Below are 23,751 nucleotides of genomic sequence, written 5' to 3'. Positions count from 1 at the left end.
TAGAGGGGTACATAGCAAAACTATCCAACAGGGATCAAGGTAGAGAAGTACACCTGAAAACATCATCCAACGAAGCATCTCTGAGACCCAACTTTTCCATACATTTCCGTCCCTTATTTACACACACTCTCTCTCTCTCTCTCTCTCTCTCTCTCTCTCTCTCTCTCTCTCTCTCTCTCTAACTGCAACTATGCACAGCAAGTTACTTCTGTTTCTGCTTCTTCCCACCAGCCAGAATTCGCTGAATCTGAAGCCCTCGGCTGAAAGCTTGGTTGAATAGCAGCCTCGTCTGGAAATCCGTGACAAATGGGAACCAAGCCAAGACAGCCACGGGAGCAAAAATGATTACCCCCATCAGGTAGTCGTATCCTCTCGCTAGAGCTCTGATAGACCCCCACATTCCCAATCCCTCTACCAAAGGCCTGCATGCTTGTGCTATCTGCATCCACAAGACCACCCCACCGACTAAACATGGAATAATAGCATATTTTCTTCTATGAAACAAAACTATAAAAACGTGGTCAGATGTTATGATGATATTAAGGTATGTTACTATCAAAGGGTGATCCTTACATTTCGGTTAGCTAGGATAACAAAAGGTTTTGGAAACGTTTTGGTATGTTACTATCAGAGGGTGATACTTCTTCTAGGTGTTGAAACACCTCAATGCTTCTTTTTTTTTGGTAAAATGAAACACCTCAATGTTCGGTGTTTCAAGGGCACTTCGGTGGAGACATTGGAATATCGGAATTCGTTGCAGATAAACAAGCAAATAGCAATGTTCCATACGTTTGATGGAAACAGAACAATATTTTGTTTCTTCAGGATGACAAGAAAGAAAGCAGACTAGTATCAACGGTGGAGCTAGAAAATTAAATCAGGAGGGACAGTGGCGCATAAACACATGGGTAAAAATTAGTTGAGTAAAACGGAGTAGAGAAGAGAAATTGTGATTTTTTTCTCTTTTACCATATATAAACCTTGAAAGAGAATTGTACGCATTTTTAGTTGAAATACAGAAGAGAAAAAGTCTTCCAGAATTTAAGGGGGCAAATATTAAATTTTAGAGAGACTAAAAGGAGAATATGTATTGTTATTATAGGTACATCTAAAATCCATAAAACTGAGAAGGGTCTTGTTCGTTCCAAGTCCTTGTTTGACATCTGCCACAGCCACTGGTTTACTGATTGAAATGGAAAGTATACCGAAAGATGGTAAGGTATGAGAAAAAGGGGAACATTCTAATGTGCAACTTTGACAACCACAGGACGGTCAAAAATCCTCCCTTCCCTCACACACACATTACCTTGATATACATATACATGTGAGGATATTTATACGTATGTATGACACACACACACACACACACACGGAGATACCTGTAGAAGAGCCCATCCTGTTGGCAAGAAAGCCAGCAGGCTGGCAAAGATGTCTCCAACGGTAAGATTGAGGAAAGTGAACATAAGGACAAGAGTGACGACGGATCCAATAAACAGGAACAATTTTAAAAGCCTGAACGCCAGCTGGAAATCTGCGCTGAACTTCTTCCCGCCCATGGATATAATCTTCAGTTCAAAGACACATCATTTGACCAGCAAGGTATTGTTATTTACAACCACAAACTGTACTACAATTTTGAAGACATCCAACCCAAAACCAAATGGCAGTAGGTGGAGATGCCTCCATGCTATGCGGGCCAAGCTTCTCTACCACTTGGACAGGATCAAGTATTTGGGCAAGCAAAAGCTAAGGTAATGGAAAATTTGAAGGAACTAACCAAGTTAAAAGGATCTAACGGTTCACAAGGTGCAGATCCTTCAAATTTCCCATTAACTTTGTTTTTCCTTGCCCAAGAAATCACAAGCTTTTTGGAGCCCAAAAAGAGGGTGTAAACGATATAGAACGAGCAGGTAATTCAATGAAACGGAATACCAACCTTCAAGATGATCATTACGGCAACAATGACCAGCCAAGACAAACCATAGACCTGTCATTGAAGTAGCCTATGTAAACATGGATCCTCCTTAATGCATAAAATACCCGTGTCAAACACTCGACTCTCGGATAAGGTAATCCGTGTCTGACACATTTAACTGGCTATACACCAAGTTTTTTGTAATTCGAATTTACCATGAACTATATGTTGAACTTCTACATCATGCATGAAATGCCCTTGCACTTTGTATGCACTATCTATATAAGAAAATTGACACAAAAAAGATTGAATGTTTTGCTGTATCCGCAAATTCAAGATGGATTTTGAATGAAGTGGACACTTAGACACATACCCGCATCCGATACTCATATCCGAGTCCATGAACATAGGAAATAGCATATTAGATACTCCCTCCGTCCTATAAAGTTTGGCACGTTCACTATTCCAGCCTTATAAAAAAATTAACTATATCTTTTAATCCATAAGGTTTTTTATAAGCAATATGGATCTTGTTTGATAGAGTTTAATTTGTTCTATTAAACAAAGTTCAAAAAATCGCCTAAAACATTATGGATTGAAAGATATATGCAATTTAAAAATGGCACGCATTCCTGAAAATGCCAAACATTATGGGACGGAGGAAGTAGCAATTATTTGCACTGTATGGACCTTTTGGGTGCATGCACATAGGATATGTTAATATAGCATAGGGAAGTATGATAGAACCTTAAGATCGTGTTTGGTAAAATTAGTTGATTACCACTTACCATTTTCAGAACAACGTTGCATCAGAAACTGTTTTGAGAAACAAATCCCTCGTCTTCATATTATTCAACTTGGAGCAGAAATGGTTTTCGAGCATCAGAAAAACAAATAACTTCTGTGTTTTTCTAAACGAGAATGGAAAAATTCTCTTCCAAACTGGTCTCATAAAATCTTTTCCAAACAATTGTGTACTTTCTGGAAAATAACAACAGAAAAACCAAAACTACACCTAACATACCTTATTTTTGCGAAAATTAACGCTTGGAATCAAAAGGCTAAATGAAACATACATGTCAAGAGGACAGTAGCTCATGCACTTACCAAAAGGCTTGTGTCACTATTGCTCACATGCAGGTGATACACAATTCCATATTGGTAGAGAAGGAAACGGATGGAAAGAACAATTTCACACAACCGCCCAATAAATCCTGTGTGCTGTAGGTGTTCTTCTTCCTCCTCCCACCATGACTCCCAGCTCTTATTTGCTGGCACACCAATACCACCGCTACTGCTAATCCACTTGGTCCAATCCTCCAAGTCTTCCACAATCTTCTGCCACTCAAATCCCGAAGGATTAAAAAGGAAAGGAGCAAACAACCAAGAAACCACTAGAAACCAGATTGAGCCACTGAGAAGCATGTAACTAGTAGGATCAGCATTTATGCCATAATTTCGGTAAACTATAAGCAGGGTCAAAATTTCCAGAGCTTTTACAAAATGGCTCCTTGAGTACATCCTGTAGTTTTCTGCAAACTTCTCATGTCGAACGACAAAACCTCGTCCAGTGGCTCTGTACTTGGCCCCTCCATGCAAGATAGTCCGCCCAAAATAGTGGATCTTTGTCCCAAGAGAGAAAGTGAAGAACAAAGGAGCTAATTGAAGATACATTATTATCATATCACCTATTGCAGTTCTGAACCCTCTTTCAAGCCCCATTTCCATAACCATGGGCAAGGCCATCAATACACCTATTTGAACAACAGACTGTGAAGCAATAGCTGCCTTCAGAGGATCGCTTCCCTTGGACCTTGCAGATTTCATGATTGCCGTTTCCAATCCACTCAATGACAGGTAGAGTTTACCGTACAAAAATATGTAAACTGTTAAGACGACAATCTGCACGGTGACAAGGAAAAAACTTCAGTTGAGAAGGAAAAAGAAAAGAGAAGGGAATTAGAGATGAAAGTAAAAATCTTGTGGTAATGGCTATAGTAGCTGGATTGTTCCAGTCTTCCAGAACTTAAAGATTTGTCGTCTACATTTGTACAAGTTGTTCGGTCATTGTACCCCATTTGCAAATTAAAGTTTCAATAGTGTGTCTCCACAAAAGCTTAAATACATGTCTCAGCTGAATAAATCAAATCAATTAGTTTTAAACTAAGAAGCTTTGACCTTTCACATCCAACTAATGCAATTACATTTATTTGGTATATGATCTCCACAATTCCTAAATTATGCTTGTTCAAAAGTTTATCCGCAGCACTACAGCTTGAAGCATCAACCAAAACCAGGTGGTCTGGGGTTAAGGTCCCCATCCCCAACATGACATACTTTTTTTCTAATAAAACATTATATGCAGATGTTCTCCCCACTCGAAACGCTGTAAAGTTTCATGTTTAGATAAAAGTAAGAAGAGAAAACCCCCCAAAATAACTAGACTGTGAAGTCAGGTCAGTTATAATGCTTCATGTTCGAAACTTGTATGTAATCGGAATTACCGTTGAGCTAACATAAAACCCAGTAGTAGTAAAATAACATGACATCATGCGGAAGAAGTCGAAACGATGGCCTAGTCTGTAGATATCGCGGCTGATTGTTTGCTCCCCATTACCACAGGCCACTTTTGCTTCAAAAAGTGAAATTTGGTTGAGTCCAACATCTCTCCCCTTTCCTACTTGAACATACTCATGGTGTGTGATATTCCCACGTCTTAGCGTTGAATTGAAACCTACATTTGGAAATCCGCATTAAACAATGATCGAAATAATATGCGCGAATTAAGAGATAGAAAAGTCAAAATGTACCAGCGAATATATCCTCGCTTAAATTGATGCCACGAGATGCTTTGCTGATGCCACCACAGGTAATGTGGAAAATTCTATCGAACACATCTGGATGCCCATAGTGGAACCGGACCCTACGTCCAACCAATTTATAAAGACACAATTGGTTTCATGTTAAGAGGTGCAATAGTAGATGTCAAAAGATTTTTATCTGAAAAGATATATAAAGATGGCTCACATTATCTTTTTCCTGAGATTGGTATAGAGGATTCACATTCCATGTAACTAATTCCAAAGTATAGGAAATGAGGAGCTAAGTTTCAGTGCTGCCAGAAGAGAACGCATGACACGTATAGAGACAGAACCACTTAGGTGCACCCACACAGCCATCCAAGCGGTATGCACATAACCACAAGCACACAACTAAAAGGTTCTAAATCAGTGGACCTCAAGATATTACAAACATTCAGGACAGATTCATTAAGATCTCATTTTAATCTATATATATTTTCAAAAAAAAATATTTAATCTATATACGTACTACCAGGTATCAAAGGTGTTATAATTCATTAGCTATTTAGCCTGATGATTAGTTGTCGAAAATTCAAAATTCTGTACATTCCTTGAAAATAATAAAGACTTAGAAAACAAGTTATTTTTCCTTTTTGAACTAATTACTAAAAAGGAAGATCCAGAGAGAAGATATACTTCAATGGTCTTGCAAGAACTCTTTGACCCAAGGTGACAAAGCTCGATTCTTGATTCGACATAAACCAAGCCAAAGAAGAAACACTGGAGCAAAAATGTATTAATGCATTAGCTATAGGAAAATCCAACGTCAGATCAGCTCCAAAAAGATGTCAGAGTAGTACAACCTTCCGGTGAAGATATTCTCACGAACACCGAGAATTGTAGGTGGACGCACCCCATGATCCTCGTTAAACTCTTCTAGTAGGTTACGCATTTTCAGAGCCTCTTCCAAGTAGTTGTCCTACAACAAAAATTGACTATGGTGATTCCAATCGACCCAAGAAATCCTAGTATAAGAGTCATTGTTCAAACTTCCAAGGACCTGGTTCATGTCAATCGTCTGAAGTGCTTCCCCTCGAGTAAAAATAATAGCATGGTTCTGATTTTCAGGCTTTCCTTCTCCTATCTTTGCTGTACCGGGAAGTTTTATACGGTAGATTTCCTTGAGGGAGAAATCAGGAGGCAATTAGGGTTTGAGGTACAGTTAATCAACATGGTTCTTCTCCTTGAGATTAAAAGTATATACCTGATCAAGATTATCAACAGCTTTGACCAGCACAGAATAGTACACCTTCTCCGTCTTTCCACCCACGCTTTCTTCAACTTCATCAATGTATGCCACACGGAGAGATGGATTACTGAAGAGGAAAGATCAAGGAATCAGATTCTCAAATAAAAGAGAAGGTCGAAATGTACGTTTAATCTATTTTCACCTTTGTTATAGCTTTATTTTTATGGTGGAGAGTATTTTGTTTTGCAGAGGCAGATTGGGCAATCCCACCTTCTTTTGATTATAACGTTATGGTCCTTATGGACTATTTTTAGAAGACTTTGTTCAATCTGGCTCTTTGTATGTGTTCTGTGCAGTTCTTCGAGCTCCATCATTAGGAGGATACCAGAAATGTTTAGGGTAAATAGTTATTTTCTAGAATATTTCATTTTCCCAATCTTTAAGGGGATACTATTTTCATCAACTTCTAGAGATTGGAGAACCATGTGTACATGTGATGTGTATTTTCTATAACCTTCTGATTTTGAATTTAATGATATTTCCTTTTTGTTGTCAACTAAAAAAAGATCCACAGATAAAAGAACTTGTCAAAGAATGCAGAACTCTTTACTACTGTATTGGACGTATAACATACTTAACCATCAAATTCAAAATATCTGTTGCACGACGATCTCCACCCTGCTTCTGATTTCCATAGATCTGGCAAGTAGTAACGTAAGTGAATTTCATGTCGGCTACAGCCTCTAATTGAGCATACAAAGATCTCTGACTCTTCTTTTCTTCCTCTAATGGAACTGTGACAGATTTGTAGCCTTCAAGTATCACTGTGAAGTCATATACAAAGAGTCAGAGCCTGCATATCTGCTCCAATTTAACTGCTAGAAAATAAGAAATCTCTCAATAAACACCATGGTATGGAATAGAAAAGATACCAAAAACAAAAGCCAGTTGTCTCTATGAAAGCACCAAACTAAGATGCCTCTAAATAAAACCACAGCATGCAATAGAAAGATCTCACAAATAAAGGTCAGTTGTCTCAAGTTTCAGACGTATGATGCTCCTCTCAGCTTATTGGCAGTTTGAATTCTCGATCTGGGAATCATACAATATCACATATGCATATGCTTGACAAATTTTGTTGCTAAACACTGAATAAGTAATTCCAATTAATCATAAATTTTAGGCAACTCATTTTAGTAAGCATATTTCCAAGGAGGATAAAGCCATAGAAGAGTGACAAGCTTGTTGTAACAGATTATACGTGGGGAAAACATGTACACCAAAAGGTATTTGGCTCTCACCTTTTTCCTTAGCCATGTCAAGAAAAGCCTGAAGCATCAAAGCCCTTCGGTAATACATCATCCCTCTAACTGCAGCAAAATCCATTAAAATCAGAAGAAAAAAATGGAGGACTTTCATAGAGAGAACTACTTTTAAGGTACCTGTCCTGGAAAGTGTCTGCCCTCTTAAGGAAACCCAATAGCGTAGTTGCAAAACGGTATCTTCATTTTCCAATACCTCGACCTCGTTTTTACAACTGATTCTCTCCAGGAAGTTATTCCATTCATCTAGAAAAAAAATTACACAAGATTTCTGAATAAGCGGCATAAATCATATAAAAACCATACAAAACGATGGCGGTATGCTAACACAAGTAGTAATGTGGGTGTTTATAGTATTTGAAACCTGGGTGGATCTTTTGCAAGTAGAATAATGTTGAAATGCCATCTTCGTTCTCCATCTCGAGGTCACTTCTAGAATAGAGTGTTTCCTCGCTGTAGTATGGAGTCATGACGCTGCAAATGCCAAGAAACAAATAAGATATTTAAGGAGTGAAAGCAGGAGGTAGGCCTATAAATTTTGTAAAAGAAACATTGGGTAAGAAGTGTATTAAGAGGGCATACTTCTAAATTCACTTTGACGAATCCTATTATGCAGTAATCAAAACCGCACAAAATCAACATTAGTTCAAACACAAAGATCATCGATGCATATAGGAACAATTGATCTTTAAATAAAAACAAACAACGAAAAAAAGCAGAAGATAGCTTAGTGGTGAATAACCACAAGATGTCAAAAATAGATGAATCTTGCTAAACAAAGGAACTAATAAACTAAAATACTGTATGCTACTTTTCAAAATTCTAATCTTCCACCAAATGAAACTTAGGTACATATAGTTGAACACAAAGTTATGGAAAAAGAGTAACTAGCTAAATAAGACAGATAATGGATGAAGGCGAGGAAGCTCAAAGTTAAATAAATGACACTGTAAATCTGTGACTTCAAATTCATAATACTGGGGAGAGTAAAGATATGAATTAGCAAAAATTAAGAAAAAATAAACAAATGACTCTCTAAAGTGTAATGGGTAGACGTCAGGCAATATAGGCAGTCTACATAGTAAATTAAGGCCTAAAAAATGCCAGGGAGAGAGTGGGCGTAGGTTTATTATGATGGGCTGTATTCTCATGTTACTCTAGCACGATTGGTGAGCTTGTCTCAAGGGCACCCATGTGGGCAAAAAAAATGCCCTTTGCCTTTACATATCACTATACATGAAAGGATTTTCCACAAACCCCTCGGACTGTGTGCATTTCCGCCATCGGGTTGAAGGATGACAACAGCCCAACACATTCAAAAATTTGCACACGAATCCCTATAGCATGAACCTGACAAGTATCCTTTCTCTTACAATTTTGATTAACAAATAATGTCCCCTTGATGATGGCATTCAATATGTTAAAAGAGGAGTTAATGCTCCCATTTAATGCGGATGACGATGGTCATATAGTAAATTCAATAACTTATTACGAGTATAATAAACTGACTAGATTATTATATCAGTGTCATGGTGCCATAGTAAATTGACTATTTAATTGAGTATCTGCAATTCTTGATTGGGTGAAGATCTTTTCTTTGCAGTTAATTTTCATGTCTTACTGCATGGGAACTCGATTGATTGAGGTGGGTTGTTTCAGCAAGCAAAGCATGTCCGTGGATACGACTGACATTTTGAACTACTGATTTCACATGACCAATATGCATATAGTACACTTGACGGAGCATGAGCTCTACCTGAATGAGAGCATTTTGCGAACTGGGGGAGCTCGTGGCATATCCATGAACAAAGAATTTGTAAAGAATGATATCCTTCGGCGTGCTTCAAGGTTAGTGGGCACATCAATGGCAGATTCTTTAACTTTCAAGAGCAAATATAGGCGTCTTATCTACAACAATGCAAGCATAACAAACTGGTCATTTGCTGCAGAAAAGATAGGATATTTCATATGTGTATGTCGGCATATTGCTATATTTGTAGCATCTGTATATTCTTTATGATGATTATTTGTATTCACCTGTTCTTCCCATTGTGCTGTAGTTGCAGGAGGGAACAAAATAGCAGGTTTTGCGTCAGTATTATCAAAAACTTGTCTTCCAGTGCTGTTACCAAGCTCCGCCACTTCACTGAAATGTTTCATGCGAACAAAACAATCGTTACAAGGCCATGATGGTGAATACAAGGAGTACTCCATTCGCGTATCAAGAGTCCTATAAGAGAAATACAGAATTCACCAACCGAATCTCATTCACCATCATGTCACGTGTAACTACTTCTAGCATATCTTGCAGCAACAACACCACAAGATTTTGCTTGGATGGATCAGCATCTTTCTGAAACATACAGAAAGTGTAAGCTCACATAAAGATGAAGAAATATGACATGTGTGTAACAAACTATATAGCAGATCTAGATACTGCTACTTGTTAGAACACTCACCAAAAATTCCACAAGGTTCACAAATTTATTGCAGAGGGTTGGTAAAGGAGCCATTCTAAAATTTGTAAGAAATGTATTCTTTGCCATGCTATTTTCGACTTCGTTGATAATAATGCCAATTATCCTGTTAAATAAAAAACAAGACGGTTTGAGTGAAGGATAACTAAACAAGATGTAGACATTTACACTTGGACATCACTTCACATATTAAGTAAACTGATCACACAAAATAGAAGAAACAAAAAATTGAAGAATAAAATACTTTTCTAAGTTTGAAATGTGAACTATTAGGTTGTTTTGAACAAGGACACAAATAATCATGGTGTTCCACAGACGCAGAGATGTCTAAAAGGGACAAGTAAAATTGGAGGTTTAGCTACGGATTATTGGTCCCTTTTAACTGCCTTTCAGCCCAATACAGGTACGATTACAAAAATAATTACATAAATAGTTGAACAAAAAATAAAAAAATGAAGAATAATCCGAATGCAACAAACTCATATGCTCCTGGGAGAGTAGCAGGAAAGTCCAAAAAACTAAAAGGTACGCAATTCAATAACAATTACAGCTGGTGCATACGTCTAATTTGCTTAATGAACAAAGCACTAGAAAACAACCTTTTCTCTGTTTCTCCAACAATCAAAGCATTCAAGATAAGTTTGAAAGATTCATAGCATTCAATAACAGCACATTTCATGTATTCATCCGCACATATACGCCTCCATAGGTCAGAATCTTTTGATCGAAACTGCGCTGCAATATCCAATGCTATCGGAATCTGCAAAAGCAAACAGTCAACAACAAAGAAAAGAAAAAATACAGTTTGGTCTTAGAATTGAATTCAAACCAGTCAAACTACTTGCTCTTCTGTCACTGCACTAACCTTGCTTGCAAGCATAAAGGGTGGCCACTGAATTAGTTTCAGGCTAGGCTCTGATGAATAAGGAACTAGCATTAGATCCATCTCCCTGGATTTAATGAAAACCCAATATCAATAAACTGCATGAGGAATCCATAGATGCATAACCTGAAGAAAACAAGAAATCAATTCAGGGGGCCTTTCCTGTCACTTATGAGATCTTCTTCACGGAAACTTACAATTACTTCATTCCATAACTGAGCAAATTTTGCAGCTTCACTTCTATTGCTTGCTTTAGCCTAAGTTTTTTGAGAAGGCAATTATTAAATGAAATAGCTAGATCTAACACTAAATTAAGTTTAGTAACCCAAGATGAAACCTCTTCAAAACGTTTTGAGAAAGAGAATCCCATTTTCTTAGTCTTGTCTGAAGGAACCAAATAAGTATTGAACGCCCCAGGTAAAGACTGGAACCGTGACCTCAGCATGCCCAGTGTCCGTATCTGCAAGGGAAGAAGTAAACATGAATGTTAACCAGCAAAATATTTTAATCAAGAGATTAATCTGACTTAAGCATTGATAGTTTGGACGTCATGCCTCTAGTTTGGACAATTAGCATTGATAGTTCGGACGATAGTGCCAAAAAAAAAAAAAGTCGAATCACTCACAAGTTCAAGTAATTGTTCCAAGCTTAACAAATGCAAGGCTTAAAAACGAGTAATGGAAATTAGCCAAGTTCACAAAAACAGAGACCAAAAATTTAATATGGTTTGGCATTCCAAAACTATCCACTCTTGGAAGATTTTTATTTCCAAGTATAATTCTTAGAAAGGCATGAACTTTTATTTGGAAAATGATTCTGCACTCAAGATCCAAAGCTATACAACTATGTTGTAATGGTTGTTTGCTAAGAAGCACAAACACATCTACCGGCTTCACATCCCTGTTCACAGTGAGGGGAAAACTGTCACATAATCACATTCAGGACACGTGTTGGACAGGTAAAAATGGTATTATTTTATTCGCTCAAGTGGGGAAACGTAGGGGACAAGCTAGGACATGCTGATACACTCTGGAGACGTGCTGGACACAATGGAGACACAAGCTAGGAACAAATTAGTAGGTTGCAATATTCTTTCAAAAATTTGAAGTGGGTCATAAATGACATGGATGTTTGGCTCTGGAACACTTAACATAATGCTTTAGTTGTTCTTGTATTTCATAATGCTAATGTTATTTGCGTGTTTAATAGTTTATCTTAATTAGGAAATACTATTTTCTTTTTTTGATATGAAAGTTTCTCCAATTAAACTATTCATGTTTAACGTGTTACCAACGTGTCTATCCCATAATTTTTGATAAATATCATGTGGTGTGAGTGTCCCTAGTCGTGTAAGAAAAGTTGTGCTTCTTAAGTTGTCCAGCTAAGTATGAAACTTCAATATAAAGGCAAATTGCATAATTCAATGAACAAATAAGGATATCTCGATCTTAGCAAAGGCGTACATTTCTGAATACAGCCAAGTTTTGAGTTATCAGCCCAAGAAAAGTTACAAATAACATATCAACTAATGGGAGTGCATGGCCATTTAACATGAGAAGGAAATAGCAACTAATGGGATGTCATAGATAAGTATGGTAGTCCATGACCAATGAATGAACAATAAATAGAAAACGTGGAACGAACATGTTTAAAAGAATCACCTCTCCTAGACGATCAAACGCCCCTAGAAACCCACCACAGAGAGTCGAGAAAATGGCATACCATATTTGTGTATCCATGAAATAAACCTGCATTAAACTTGTACTGAATATGAGATACTTTTTCATGGTCAATGTAAACTGCTGACCACCAAAAAGCTGAAGAACTTCTAAATATTCGAATCAAACAAGAAAAGCAATAGTAAAACACACCAATATAATAGGTGCCCATAGTGAGGTTACTGCTCCATAGTTGTTTTGAGCTGCATTGACTCAAGACTTTCAGCAGCAAAGAACAATTTAAGAAGAAAAGCAGAGAAAGCAAGCACCAAGAGTAGAATAAAACCTTCAGGGAAAAACTCGTGCCAAGTATACCGAATGCGGTGAATATTAATTATTTCTTTTGTTTGCTTCATCAGAGGTTTTATCTGTTGAAAACATTAACACATAATTAAAAGAGAACTAAACTCTTCATCACATCAGATTTTTAAGAACATCCTTGTAAATTGGGCACTCACCTCGACGAAATAGCTAAATGCAAATTTGGAACAGAGAAGCAACACCCAGAAAATAGTATAGCTGAAAGTGAGAATAAATTTAAATCATGAAGCTAATTCAAGCAATTAAAAAAAAGAGCATTTACAGCAACAGACAATCACAGTTGGCCATATTCACCGTATAAGTGCAAATTGACTTTCATGCATTCCCCTCCCAACATAAACTCTGGGCTGCAAAAGTGAACAATCATTCCAGATACGTACTGTAGTTAACTACTCAATCATAAAAATTTAACAGCAACAAGCATCCATCCATACAGTGGTCCTAAATTTAGTATCACATTCTATGACACCAAAGCCAAACCAGATGGTACCAAGAGCTTGTATCCAGAACAGTGACTGCTAACGAGCATAATCACTAGAGCAGCGATTGTTATGTTAGTCAGTCACTCGAGTAAGGATGGCAGGGGCGAGTACGTGTCTAACTATTGGATTGCTCTAAGTTTTCATTTCAAGGATACAGGGATGCACCCAAATACTAAAAATCCTTAGTATACAATTTATATTTTCTGGCTTGCTGTTACTAGTTGTCTTGGACCCTTTCATGCATGTTGTAGGAGCTCTATGCAATAGCTCATGAGAAATTTGTATAAGAACATATGCTTGCTCAGATATTGTCCAATTAATCATGTTTGACAAGGATCACATAGCCTTAGCCTAGTATCGAGTGTCCAAGACTTTACACATTTTGAGCATCTAAAAAATAACCAAATAAGTCTGAATTTTGAATGACATCTGATGCTGATCTCCATACTTTACCCCTTCCTCATAATGACTGTTAAGCATATTGCAGCAGTTGTCATCAAATTTAAGGCCCCAACCAAAAAATTATTCAAATTACGAATCTAAGCTTCTCATTTATCAATTGACATTAAGAAAATTTGTTCAAGGAATTTGAATTTCTAGGAAAAAATACCAGATGTGATCGATAGGATGGGCTTAGAAAAAAGAAGTTTAAAACTGACAGCACAACTAACACATCAATCAAATCATCACTGTTAGTCTCCTCGAACAATAAATAAGTCTACGACCCTCTAATAGATGCAGACTTTTGAACAAACCTGGTACATGCATAAGAATATAAGCAAGATTCCACAAGGATACCTGTGACCACCACATAAGAAGCCTTGTGACATGCCAGTCTGAGTTCTCAATCCAACGTCGGAGCATAGGAAAAATAAACAATGCTGCTGCCAGTAAATTTGGAAGCAAATATATTGCTACAGCGATGATGTACAGAGAAGGAATGCCCTTTACTTTACTAAGGAATGGAAGCAGATCTTGAATTTTCTCATCGGCAACTTGGAATGAAGCCACATAACACAGTGGAAGAATGAGACTCCATGCAAGACTAACAACAAGCTTCAGAATGTTTCTCATCACGTCAGTGAACGTCCACCTATGATATCCCGGGAAGTTCAAAATAAGGTCCAACATACCTAATAATTCCACATTGAGACAAAAATGAGATCTTATTAAGGCGCATATCTAGTACACAAATGCAAAGAACAAATCAGAAATAACTGACATTGAAGCACCCAAAATGTTCGTTTTTGCAGATAAAATTAGACCTATTTTCACAACTAATTATATCATGAGTTGACGCCTGATTTATACAGCAGGCTCCAAATCCTTGTATATAATATAGAAAAGATCAAGGCATGGCATTAGATACCGCCAAACCACTCTCTAGATTTCGTTCATTTTTCGAGTTTTGTTAGGGCTGTGCAATTGTTTTGGGTCTTATTACGAGGGTCTCTTAATTTTCTTTTTCTTTTTTTTCCAAAAATTACAACATTGCCAGTCAGCATGGTCCCCTCAAACTTCACAAATTCTCTCCTTCCAAATGATTTCTCATCTTTTTCTTCTCTCCTGCATGTCATTCATTCCTCACTTGTACTATGTTCATCGATGGTCTAAATTGAAACAAATTCTAGCTATCTCAAACTTACAAAGCAACATATGCTCTATACTGAAAGTTGAAACAACTTATCTATTTGATTAACTCTCTAAGCAATCGATTAATACTTAAATTCTTAGTTGCAAACATCAATATAAGTCAAAGTGATCAAAGTTGTGACAGATAGAAGAATGATCACAAAACTATGCATTGTGGAAAGTTACTGGTAGTTCAGAATTAATTAAGTTAGCCACTCTATCCATGAGTGTCAAACGCTTCTGTCGATTGTTATATGGTCATATCCAATCACTGTGGGTGAATATCCATACACACATGTCGGACATATACCGTGTTCTCACATCCAACATTCTAGTTCTTACTACTGTCAAGATTTGGTAAAGCAAAGGCAGCTATATGTTTTGAACAATATTCAAAAAGAATGCCTGACTGGCATGGTTACAAACTTGCAGCTCTAATGTAACATATCCATACTTTGAAGGAAGCGAAGAAAGGCTGCTGTAATGAAAACACTGGACAGGCTATAGACATCCTTCCGGAATATATCCAACAGGGAATTATCTTTCCATGCAAGGATAATCATAGCCTGCAATAGAACAGGTTAAATAACTTATCCATTAGAGCACTTGAGCTTAGGAGCAAAGATAATGTCCTCTCATTGACTATTATGTTGCATTTAAATACCTGTAAAGCAAGAATATAAAATGTCCACAACCGATCAAAACTTCGGAAGATATGCCAGAATGAACGTGTCTCATTAAAATTTGATTTTCCAATGCTTCCAGCCTTTCTCTGAGGTTCTTGCCTTCCCTGGAATAGCAGCTATGTTTAGCACAAAATAACCATACGGCCCAATATAAAGCCACAACATCTGCTTAAAAATACACAAGCACCTGTTTCAAGCCACGCGTTGATTTGAAAAAATCGCCATCATCACGCATAGGCCAACCCAAAGAGAAGCACTCAGTGGACCTGAGAAATATGACGTAGAATCATTTTTGGAGCAAATAAAGAAACCTAAGCACCTATCAGAATCGGTATTAATGAACTTTGTCAATTAATCCAAGTGAAAACCAATTGCAGACGAGTGGAGAGGCCCTCAAAAGTAATAGCACTATTATTATACCGATTTCAGATGATATCCAACAATCCCCTGCACTTGCAACCCCCACTCACACTTGGTCGCACGCGGAGGGCTAAATAGAAGAAATAGGGGACTTAATTGAAGACATAATAAGATACACCTATGTATGATAAAAAGGAGAACGCCACTGTCTCTCAGTGACGAAAACTTGGGGTAAATGACTTTAAGGTACAAAGAAACCATGAGGTAAATAAAACACATTCTGTTATAGGAATAAATTACGTTAAGGTAATTGATCCCCTTCAGAAATACCAGGTAAAGAGGAATAAAAAAGAGTCCAATTTCCGGGTATATCCCTTATTTCCCTGGGATTGTAGTTAATTTGGTCAGAGCACAGCCCTGTCTAGGTGGAAACTGCGGTTTGAGCCCCATCAGTCCCAACGAATCAATCAATACATTATGGTATAAGAACTGGGGTTCCAGAAAACCAATTGCCAATTGGCAATCAGTGGAGCGGCCTACAAGGCTCATATACTAACTTGGGAGCTGCTATACGAATGTGAGACAAGAACTAACAAATTTGCCTTCCCAAAAAAAAAAGAACTAACAAACTTAATTTTGATTTTATCTAATTGCATACCAAAAGTACTCGTTTAAGTCATCATAATTGCTCCAACCTGTGTGAGCAGCTTTTCCATTTTCACTCTTCATGGCTTCCTGAATTATCATAATCACCGGGAGTTCATAATATACAATATAAAAAATATATATATTTGCCAGTCTGACAGCAGCGAACATCTCTGAAGAGAAATTACCATTTGAATTACTCGGTAAATGGGTGTTATAACCTTCCGTAGGAAAGATTCATCGTCTCCCCCATAAGAAGGCTTAATGTTTTCTCCCGTGACAATGCTAACATTTCCAGCCAACAAACCATGAAGTTCATACGCCATCTGAAAATAAAGTACAGACATTGGTATGAAATAATGTAGCGAATTCATATTCTAAATAAACAATTAATTGGGAAGCAGAAACCAAAAAGGAATCCAGACAAGTAAATGAAACACTCACGTTATGGAAGATGTAGCACAGGCATTCTGGCATAAACCGTATATTAGCAGCTTCACCCCAGATAAGTAGATAAAGGCCCATGTAAAGTATCTTTCTCTGTTGTACTTCTTGTTGCCCTTGCGGGAGCCTACAAAAAATAACATGATAGGGTACCAAGCAGAAGAAAATGCATATGAACATCAAGATCACACATCAAAATGCCAAACAACTACGTCAGTTAACATAGATGCATTTACAATTTGTAACTCACCATAAACTGTGTTTTCTTCCCAAGAACTTGCACCATGTTTTGTAGTTCTTAAAGAGCTTATTCATGATTGCATCCACAGCATGATCATCAAGCTGGATACAAAAAATGTTCAAGAGTAATGGTGACCAATTAGGGACACAACATGTCATCATGCTCAGTACATACAGTCATAGAATTCTGACATAGCAAAGACAATCAGAAAATTCTAAACACAAACACACACACGAGAGAGAGAGAGAGAGAGAGAGAGAGAGAGAGAGAGAGAGAGAACAGTGCATGAAGTGACTATGAAACAAAGAAACACGCATGCATAGCTGAATTCCAGATTAGCTCCCAACTTTGAATGCCGTGAATAAAAAATTCTAAATGCAGCAAAACATAGGGCTGTGAATAAAAAAAAAAAACTCTAAATGCAGCAAAACATAGGACATTCATGTCACATTTTTTCAGAAGATACAAAAAAAAAAAAAAAAAAAAGGTATGAATTGCCCAAAATAGATACAAGTTGATCCAAGAGTTTGGTGCATGCCTTGTTAAGAGGATCAGGCTTGGGACCAAGCCTTATATGATTATTGGCAAGAAGCAGAATCCAATGCTCCCTCTGGTTCCTGACATTGTCTTTCTGTGGATTTGAAAGTTAACCAAGGTCATTACTCACATTCCAATAATCATACAGTGAGTCTTGCTGATTCACTTCTTTGTTTAGATTAATAATGCATGCCTGAAATCCAAACATCGCCCGAAGCCAATCAAGAACATCCAACTCCCCTGCATCTGCCCTCTGCTGTTCAGATAAAGATGGCCATTTCAAACCATCTGTGTTCCCTAGTGCAGCCACAGCCACCTTAACCTGGTACAAACACATAGCGAGATAACTTATGTACCATGCTGACATGATTATGCATAAGCATACAAGTCTCCATACTCATAACCAGTGATTTATGCTATGGAATGCATGTTGCAAGACATGGCACCTTTTTTTACCAGGAACAAAAAACTTAAATCCCCCCAAAACGAAGAACACATATAGGAGACCAAGAAGTCCTCAAAAGGGGATATCAAAATAACAAATAATATGACAATCTATAGAAACCATAAACAAAGAAACCCTCTTAAAGAGAGATGACACTGAAGCAGGAAAGAATTACAAAAAGGGAATCTTATCCCGTAAATCTCATATATCGTCATACCTATCTTCCAAGATCCTTCAATTTTAGTGTTACCCATAAGAGGAGAAATTTGTGTTTAACTGGCAAATGTAATTAAAACTCAAGGAGTGGAGTTATGGCAGGGTAAAATGTACGATGGGCCATGGAAAGTCAGGCTCTTCCCCTATGACGTAAGCGCTTTACGCTTTAAAAAATGTGTATTACATAATATACCACGTAACATCACATATGCTTACATAAACACGAATTTATACATTTTTTTCCATAGGAAATATACCTCTTCAAGCTGCATGATGGCCTGTGATGCCCCAGCTGAATCCAAAGGAAGAATGTTAAAAGGAGCGTAGATTTCCTTCTTTGCTTGGACATCTCTGGCTGCAGCAATAATCTGCTCTCACAAAGTATTGAAAAACTAAGTACATAAACCAATAACAACTATAAACCATCAAATTGTCTGCCAAATATTCACAAAGAAACGCATCTCAACTCTAAAGACATCCATTGGTTGATGAGGAAATAGCTTCTCTTTGGATTGCATAGTAGTTTGTGCAATCTTAGACGTCTAAAAGTGTTTATTATAGTTTAAATTTGTTAAAAAAACTATTACCAAAAAGAATCTATTCTTACTACTACGAGTCTTCCATAAATCTAGACTATTGAGCCGAGATACGAGCATTTTCCCAAGTTTGGACTGCAGAGAAGCCCGGTCCAATTGACAAAAGAGTACTAGCACTTATACTGAAATTGACAACATGCTGGAGAAGAGCTTACCTCAGGAGCAACTTCTTCAACTTTTCCACTCCCGTTAATGTAGACTTCAAAAAGAATTCCGGCTGTCTCGTAAGCTTTGCTGAGTTGGGCTCTGTCAAAAATGATATTGGCAGCAGTGAATCAATAGACTGCCACTGAAATAGATAAAAACCTGGATTCCATAGACGAGCAATGAGTCCATTTATGATTGTATTCAGCCGTGGAAATTACCTATCAGCTTGTTCTGCCTTGTCCAGTGCTCTGACGCAATGTTCATAGTATTGTTTGTAGAAGCTCTCAATTTCCCTCAAATCAGTCTGCTGAACCCGAGAAGGCAGACTCGATATATTGTCCTAAATCAGAGTGTTCACACTAATTACTCAACTAACAATTAATATGAAATTCATGCGCGCGCTGGAATTTTGAAGTTACATAATGCGGCGATGCCGGAGCGGAAGAAACCTCTCAAACAACTAAAATTCGTGTGTGCAAGGATCAGGAGCGCAATGGCGCGCGGGCGAGGATTGAGAAAAGACTATTTTTGAAGGGGACGCCGTGTCCCTGTAGTGCTCCTTTCTCGCTGCCATTTGCAGCGCCGCTAAACCACACCGTTTTGGGGCCTAACACTTTACCTTCTGCTCATCTCTCCATTGAATAATTCTAAAATAATACTGTAATTCTTTAAGTGACCTTGTATAATATCAAATCAGTTGAATATTTATAAATAATTCATCCAATCTTTGAAGTTTTTATTCAGAATTTAGAATCCTTAAGACTAAAAAAATGTTAGACAATTGTGTGATTTGTGATCTGAACCGTTTATATTGTAGAAATGGTTGAGAAAATCATTCAATAAAAACTTATATTGATTGGACATCAATAGGTGTCGAAACACAAAGATTATTATTTAAAAAAATATGAAGTGTTTCAATATCTATTGATGTCGAATCAAAATAATTTTTTTACTTGAGGCTCTTCTTAACAATTTCTACAATATAAGCGGTTCAAATGGCAAGCATACCAAATATAATTGTCTAACATTTCTTTAGTATTCATTCAGTATTCAAAATCCTAAATTCTAAATGATAAATTCAAAGATTGGATGAATTATTGGTAAATATTCGACTGGATTGATTTTTTACAAGGTCACTTAAAGAATTGTTTTAGAACTATTTAATGGCTCGAATTATTTGTATGAGACCCTGAAGTGAGCCTCAAACAGTCATGTGTGAGAGAGATGAGCAAAAGGTAAAGGGTTCCAAGCTTGCCCCCAAAACAGTGTGGTTTAGGGACGCTGAAAGCAGCACTACAGGAACACAGCATCCGTTTGAAGGATTATGTGACGAATGGACAAACAAGTCGTGTTGAGTCGAAATTTTCTAAGTACTACCATCAATTCTTATCCGTAGGGACAAACAAGTCGTATTGAGTCGAAACTTTCTTAGTACCACCATCAATTTTTATCGGGACAATTCATGTAAAATTTTGTCCTAAGAATACATATGGACTTTTGTCCAACCTTGTCGCAAGAAATTTGAAAAGTAATTTAAATATTCTAAGTCATAAAAAATAAAAAAATAAAAAAACAGTACGTACCACAACACAAATACCAGAGAGTATCTCTTCTCTCAAGTAACTTCCAGAGGTGTCCCACACAAATGTGATTTCTACATAAATACTTTACATGTAAAATAATCTAATATTGTGAGAAGATATTGGAATGTCCGGATCTCAACCCTGTTCATCACCAATATATTAGCTACAAAATGTAGTTGTCCATATTATTTAGTTTAAATTTATATTGTGCTTACATTGAGTGCTGGCTTTTGGATATGATAAATAGAAGGATAATGCTATGGTATCCTCGGTCATTTTGGGGACACCGTAATTTTTGGCATAACTTCACCATTATTAGTATAACTAAAACCCATTACAAGCATAACAGAACCCAAACAAGGCATAACCAAGGAATATCCAAAAAACTAATCAATGCATAACAAAACCCAACCAAGACATAACAAACAAGTTATGCCTTGCTATGGTTCTGTTATGCTCATAATGGTTTTGATTATGCTCATAATGGGTTTTGGTTATGCTCATAATGATTTTGTTATGCCAAAAGTTACGGTGTCCCCAAAATGACCGGGGACACCGAAGTCATTCCCTAATACGGCACCATAGCATCATCCAATAGAATATGGGAATGACTTCGGTGTCATTTAATATGATTTACATATCATGTAATATGTAAGGATGATGCTATGGTGTCCCCAGTCATTTTGGGGACACCGTAATTTTTGGCATAATTTTACCATAAGGAGCATAACTAAAATCAATTACAAGCATAACAGAATCCAAACAAGGCATAACTAAGGAATATCCAAAAAACAAACCAAGGCGTAACTAAACCCAACCAAGGCATAACAAATAAGTTATGTCTTGCTATGATTTTGGTTATTCCTTGCTATGGTTTTGGTTATTCCTTGTTATGGTTCTGTTATGTTTGTAATTGGTTTTGGTTATACTCATAATGGTTTTATTATACCAAAAGTTACGGTGTCCCCAAAATGACCGGGGACACCGAAGTCATTCCCAATATGTAAATCATATGCTACCACTGCAATGTGACACATTTCATGGTCACCGGAATGTGATAAACGTAAACACTACTCATTTTACATACATGTATGCTATGAGATTAAGTTATTTCCACCATGAGTGAAAATTATGGGTTTTTCACCATCATCATTATAGGCTCCATCGTGTGACTATTGTTAATCTAAACCGTTTATCTTTTAGGACCCGTAGAATAGTATATTCTTTCGACTATTAGCTTAATCGGACATCGATACGTGTAGCAGGATTTGAATTTTGTTTGATAAAATAAATGGTGATTGACAGTTTAATTTAACAAAATCAAACTAGACCATCCATTTTATATATTAAAATTAAATTTTTGACATATTTATCGATGTTCAATCAAACTAATTTGATGTAGTATTCTATGGATCCAACAAGATGAACGATTCAAATTATAATAAGAAACACACGATGGGGCTCATAACGGCAGGTGGTGGAAATTAAACCCACTAAAAGAATTTTTTCACATATAAACAATCGTTTTTGGCCACATTTACAAGCATCAGATAAGCATGACCACGTCCTATTACTACCCTTAATCACCGTAACATGAAGAAATTATTCAATGCCCATAAATTTGGACCACACAAATGTCTGTGAAGGACTTGACTTATCAAAACAAAAATGTATGTGAAGGACAGTCCCAATTGTGCATGCTCTATTAGACTCTATTTGAATGTGTCGTGTGGTTCACGTTCGGGTTCAATCTTAACCCATAACGTGAGCGCGAAATCGATCACACCTCACCAACCGTTTGCTCTCTCTTTCATCTCTCCGAATGAAGTTATTCCTCACCGACAGTAGAATATTTTTCCTCTCTCTCCTCTCTATAACAGTATAACTAAACCTCAACAATGGCTGGAGAAGTTTCAGATTAAAAATAAATAAATAGGTGTGAAAGGCGCTTACCTGCTCCAATCTCTGATACAAACTTGTTTTGAACTGTCGCACGCCACGCCCCTTCGAGTCCGGGTCCACTCGGTCTGCTTTTTCAAAGGCGTAACGCCGGCCTAATTTCCATACGAAAACACGAACGGAAAACACTTTCAGAAGTCACTCGAATAACACAATAATCGCAAATACTATCGTCACAGTTTAAACCACTAGCCACTCCCAAGCAAAAATCAAAAACATATAAAAACGGTGAATCGAGTAAGATTAGGGCTCGTTTTAACTACGTACAGAGATAGGCGACGCGTGGACGCTCGTTTTGGACCTCGTTTGCGACGAGGAGACTGGGCCGGACTGCGGAGACGAGAGACGGCGGCACCACCTCGTTGTCAAACACCTCCGTCGAGAAAGTCGTGGTGGCGGCGCTCCTTGAAGGTCGCCTCATCAGCGCTGACAGCGCCTGTGGCTGTGGCTGTGCTCCTCCTGATTCACGGCCCGCCATTATCTGCTACAACTTCCACTGCTCTATATACGTATATATATATATATATATGATAACAGAGGAAATAGTGAGAGAGTTTAATGTTAAGTAAGACAGAGAAATCTATTAGTAATTGTGAAGAAGAAGGCATGCAATTGCAACGTAAACGAGTAGAGAGAGCTGACATTGCGATGCTTTGTGTGTATGCGTTTGATTAACTGTACGTGCAAGAGCGATCGATCGACCGAGAGAGCCTTCGTCGCCTGGAAATTAATTGCAGTGGACGACGATGATGAAGAAGAAGAATTTTAGAGAGAGAATGGGGAGAGGAGTTTGCGTGTGTGTGATAACTGATAATGGTGTGTGGCGTGAGGTGGGAAGTTAGTTATATAGACGTACCGGAGTCCGACGACAGGCGTGAGAAAATCTGAATGGAGAGAGAGAGAAGGGCAAGGCGGGAGGAATGGTGTTTGGGGGAATAAACGTGACCGTTGAGAGAATAAGACACGTGTCAGCTGGTGAGTACGTATACTAGCTACGCAAGAGAGGGGGAGCGGACGTACAAGATTTGTGGGGACCATTTGACCGCTTCAGTTATTTCTTGACTTTTGTGAGAATGGAAGTCCGTTTTGATG

At 37.5% G+C, this 23,751-nt stretch overlaps 1 protein-coding gene across 1 annotated transcript; it reads right to left on the bottom strand.

The window, feature by feature from the left end:
* Positions 1-163: 163 nt before the first annotated feature.
* Positions 164-23,152, bottom strand: LOC131303231 (callose synthase 5-like). Its single transcript, XM_058330001.1, has 42 exons — positions 22,927-23,152; positions 22,654-22,754; positions 19,336-19,457; positions 19,126-19,216; positions 18,632-18,742; positions 17,907-18,035; positions 17,715-17,807; positions 17,186-17,277; positions 16,936-17,062; positions 16,680-16,817; positions 16,505-16,581; positions 15,674-15,752; positions 15,465-15,590; positions 15,255-15,366; positions 13,967-14,301; positions 12,981-13,033; positions 12,824-12,884; positions 12,652-12,733; positions 12,519-12,568; positions 12,309-12,395; positions 10,985-11,107; positions 10,813-10,904; positions 10,630-10,717; positions 10,364-10,524; positions 9,747-9,870; positions 9,546-9,640; positions 9,325-9,433; positions 9,044-9,195; positions 7,652-7,761; positions 7,408-7,533; positions 7,267-7,335; positions 6,600-6,789; positions 5,981-6,092; positions 5,777-5,896; positions 5,580-5,695; positions 5,413-5,496; positions 4,726-4,838; positions 4,420-4,649; positions 3,023-3,817; positions 1,937-1,987; positions 1,380-1,565; positions 164-439 (listed from the first exon to the last, which is right to left on the bottom strand). The coding sequence occupies exons 1-42, from the start codon at positions 23,135-23,137 to the stop codon at positions 203-205; spliced, it is 5,760 nt and encodes a 1,919-aa protein (XP_058185984.1). The 5' UTR covers positions 23,138-23,152; the 3' UTR covers positions 164-202.
* Positions 23,153-23,751: the final 599 nt, after the last annotated feature.

This window comes from Rhododendron vialii, chromosome 10a (genome assembly GCF_030253575.1).
Source record: "Rhododendron vialii isolate Sample 1 chromosome 10a, ASM3025357v1".
Lineage (NCBI taxonomy): Eukaryota > Viridiplantae > Streptophyta > Magnoliopsida > Ericales > Ericaceae > Rhododendron > Rhododendron vialii.
This window is presented reverse-complemented; position numbering and strand designations above follow the sequence as displayed.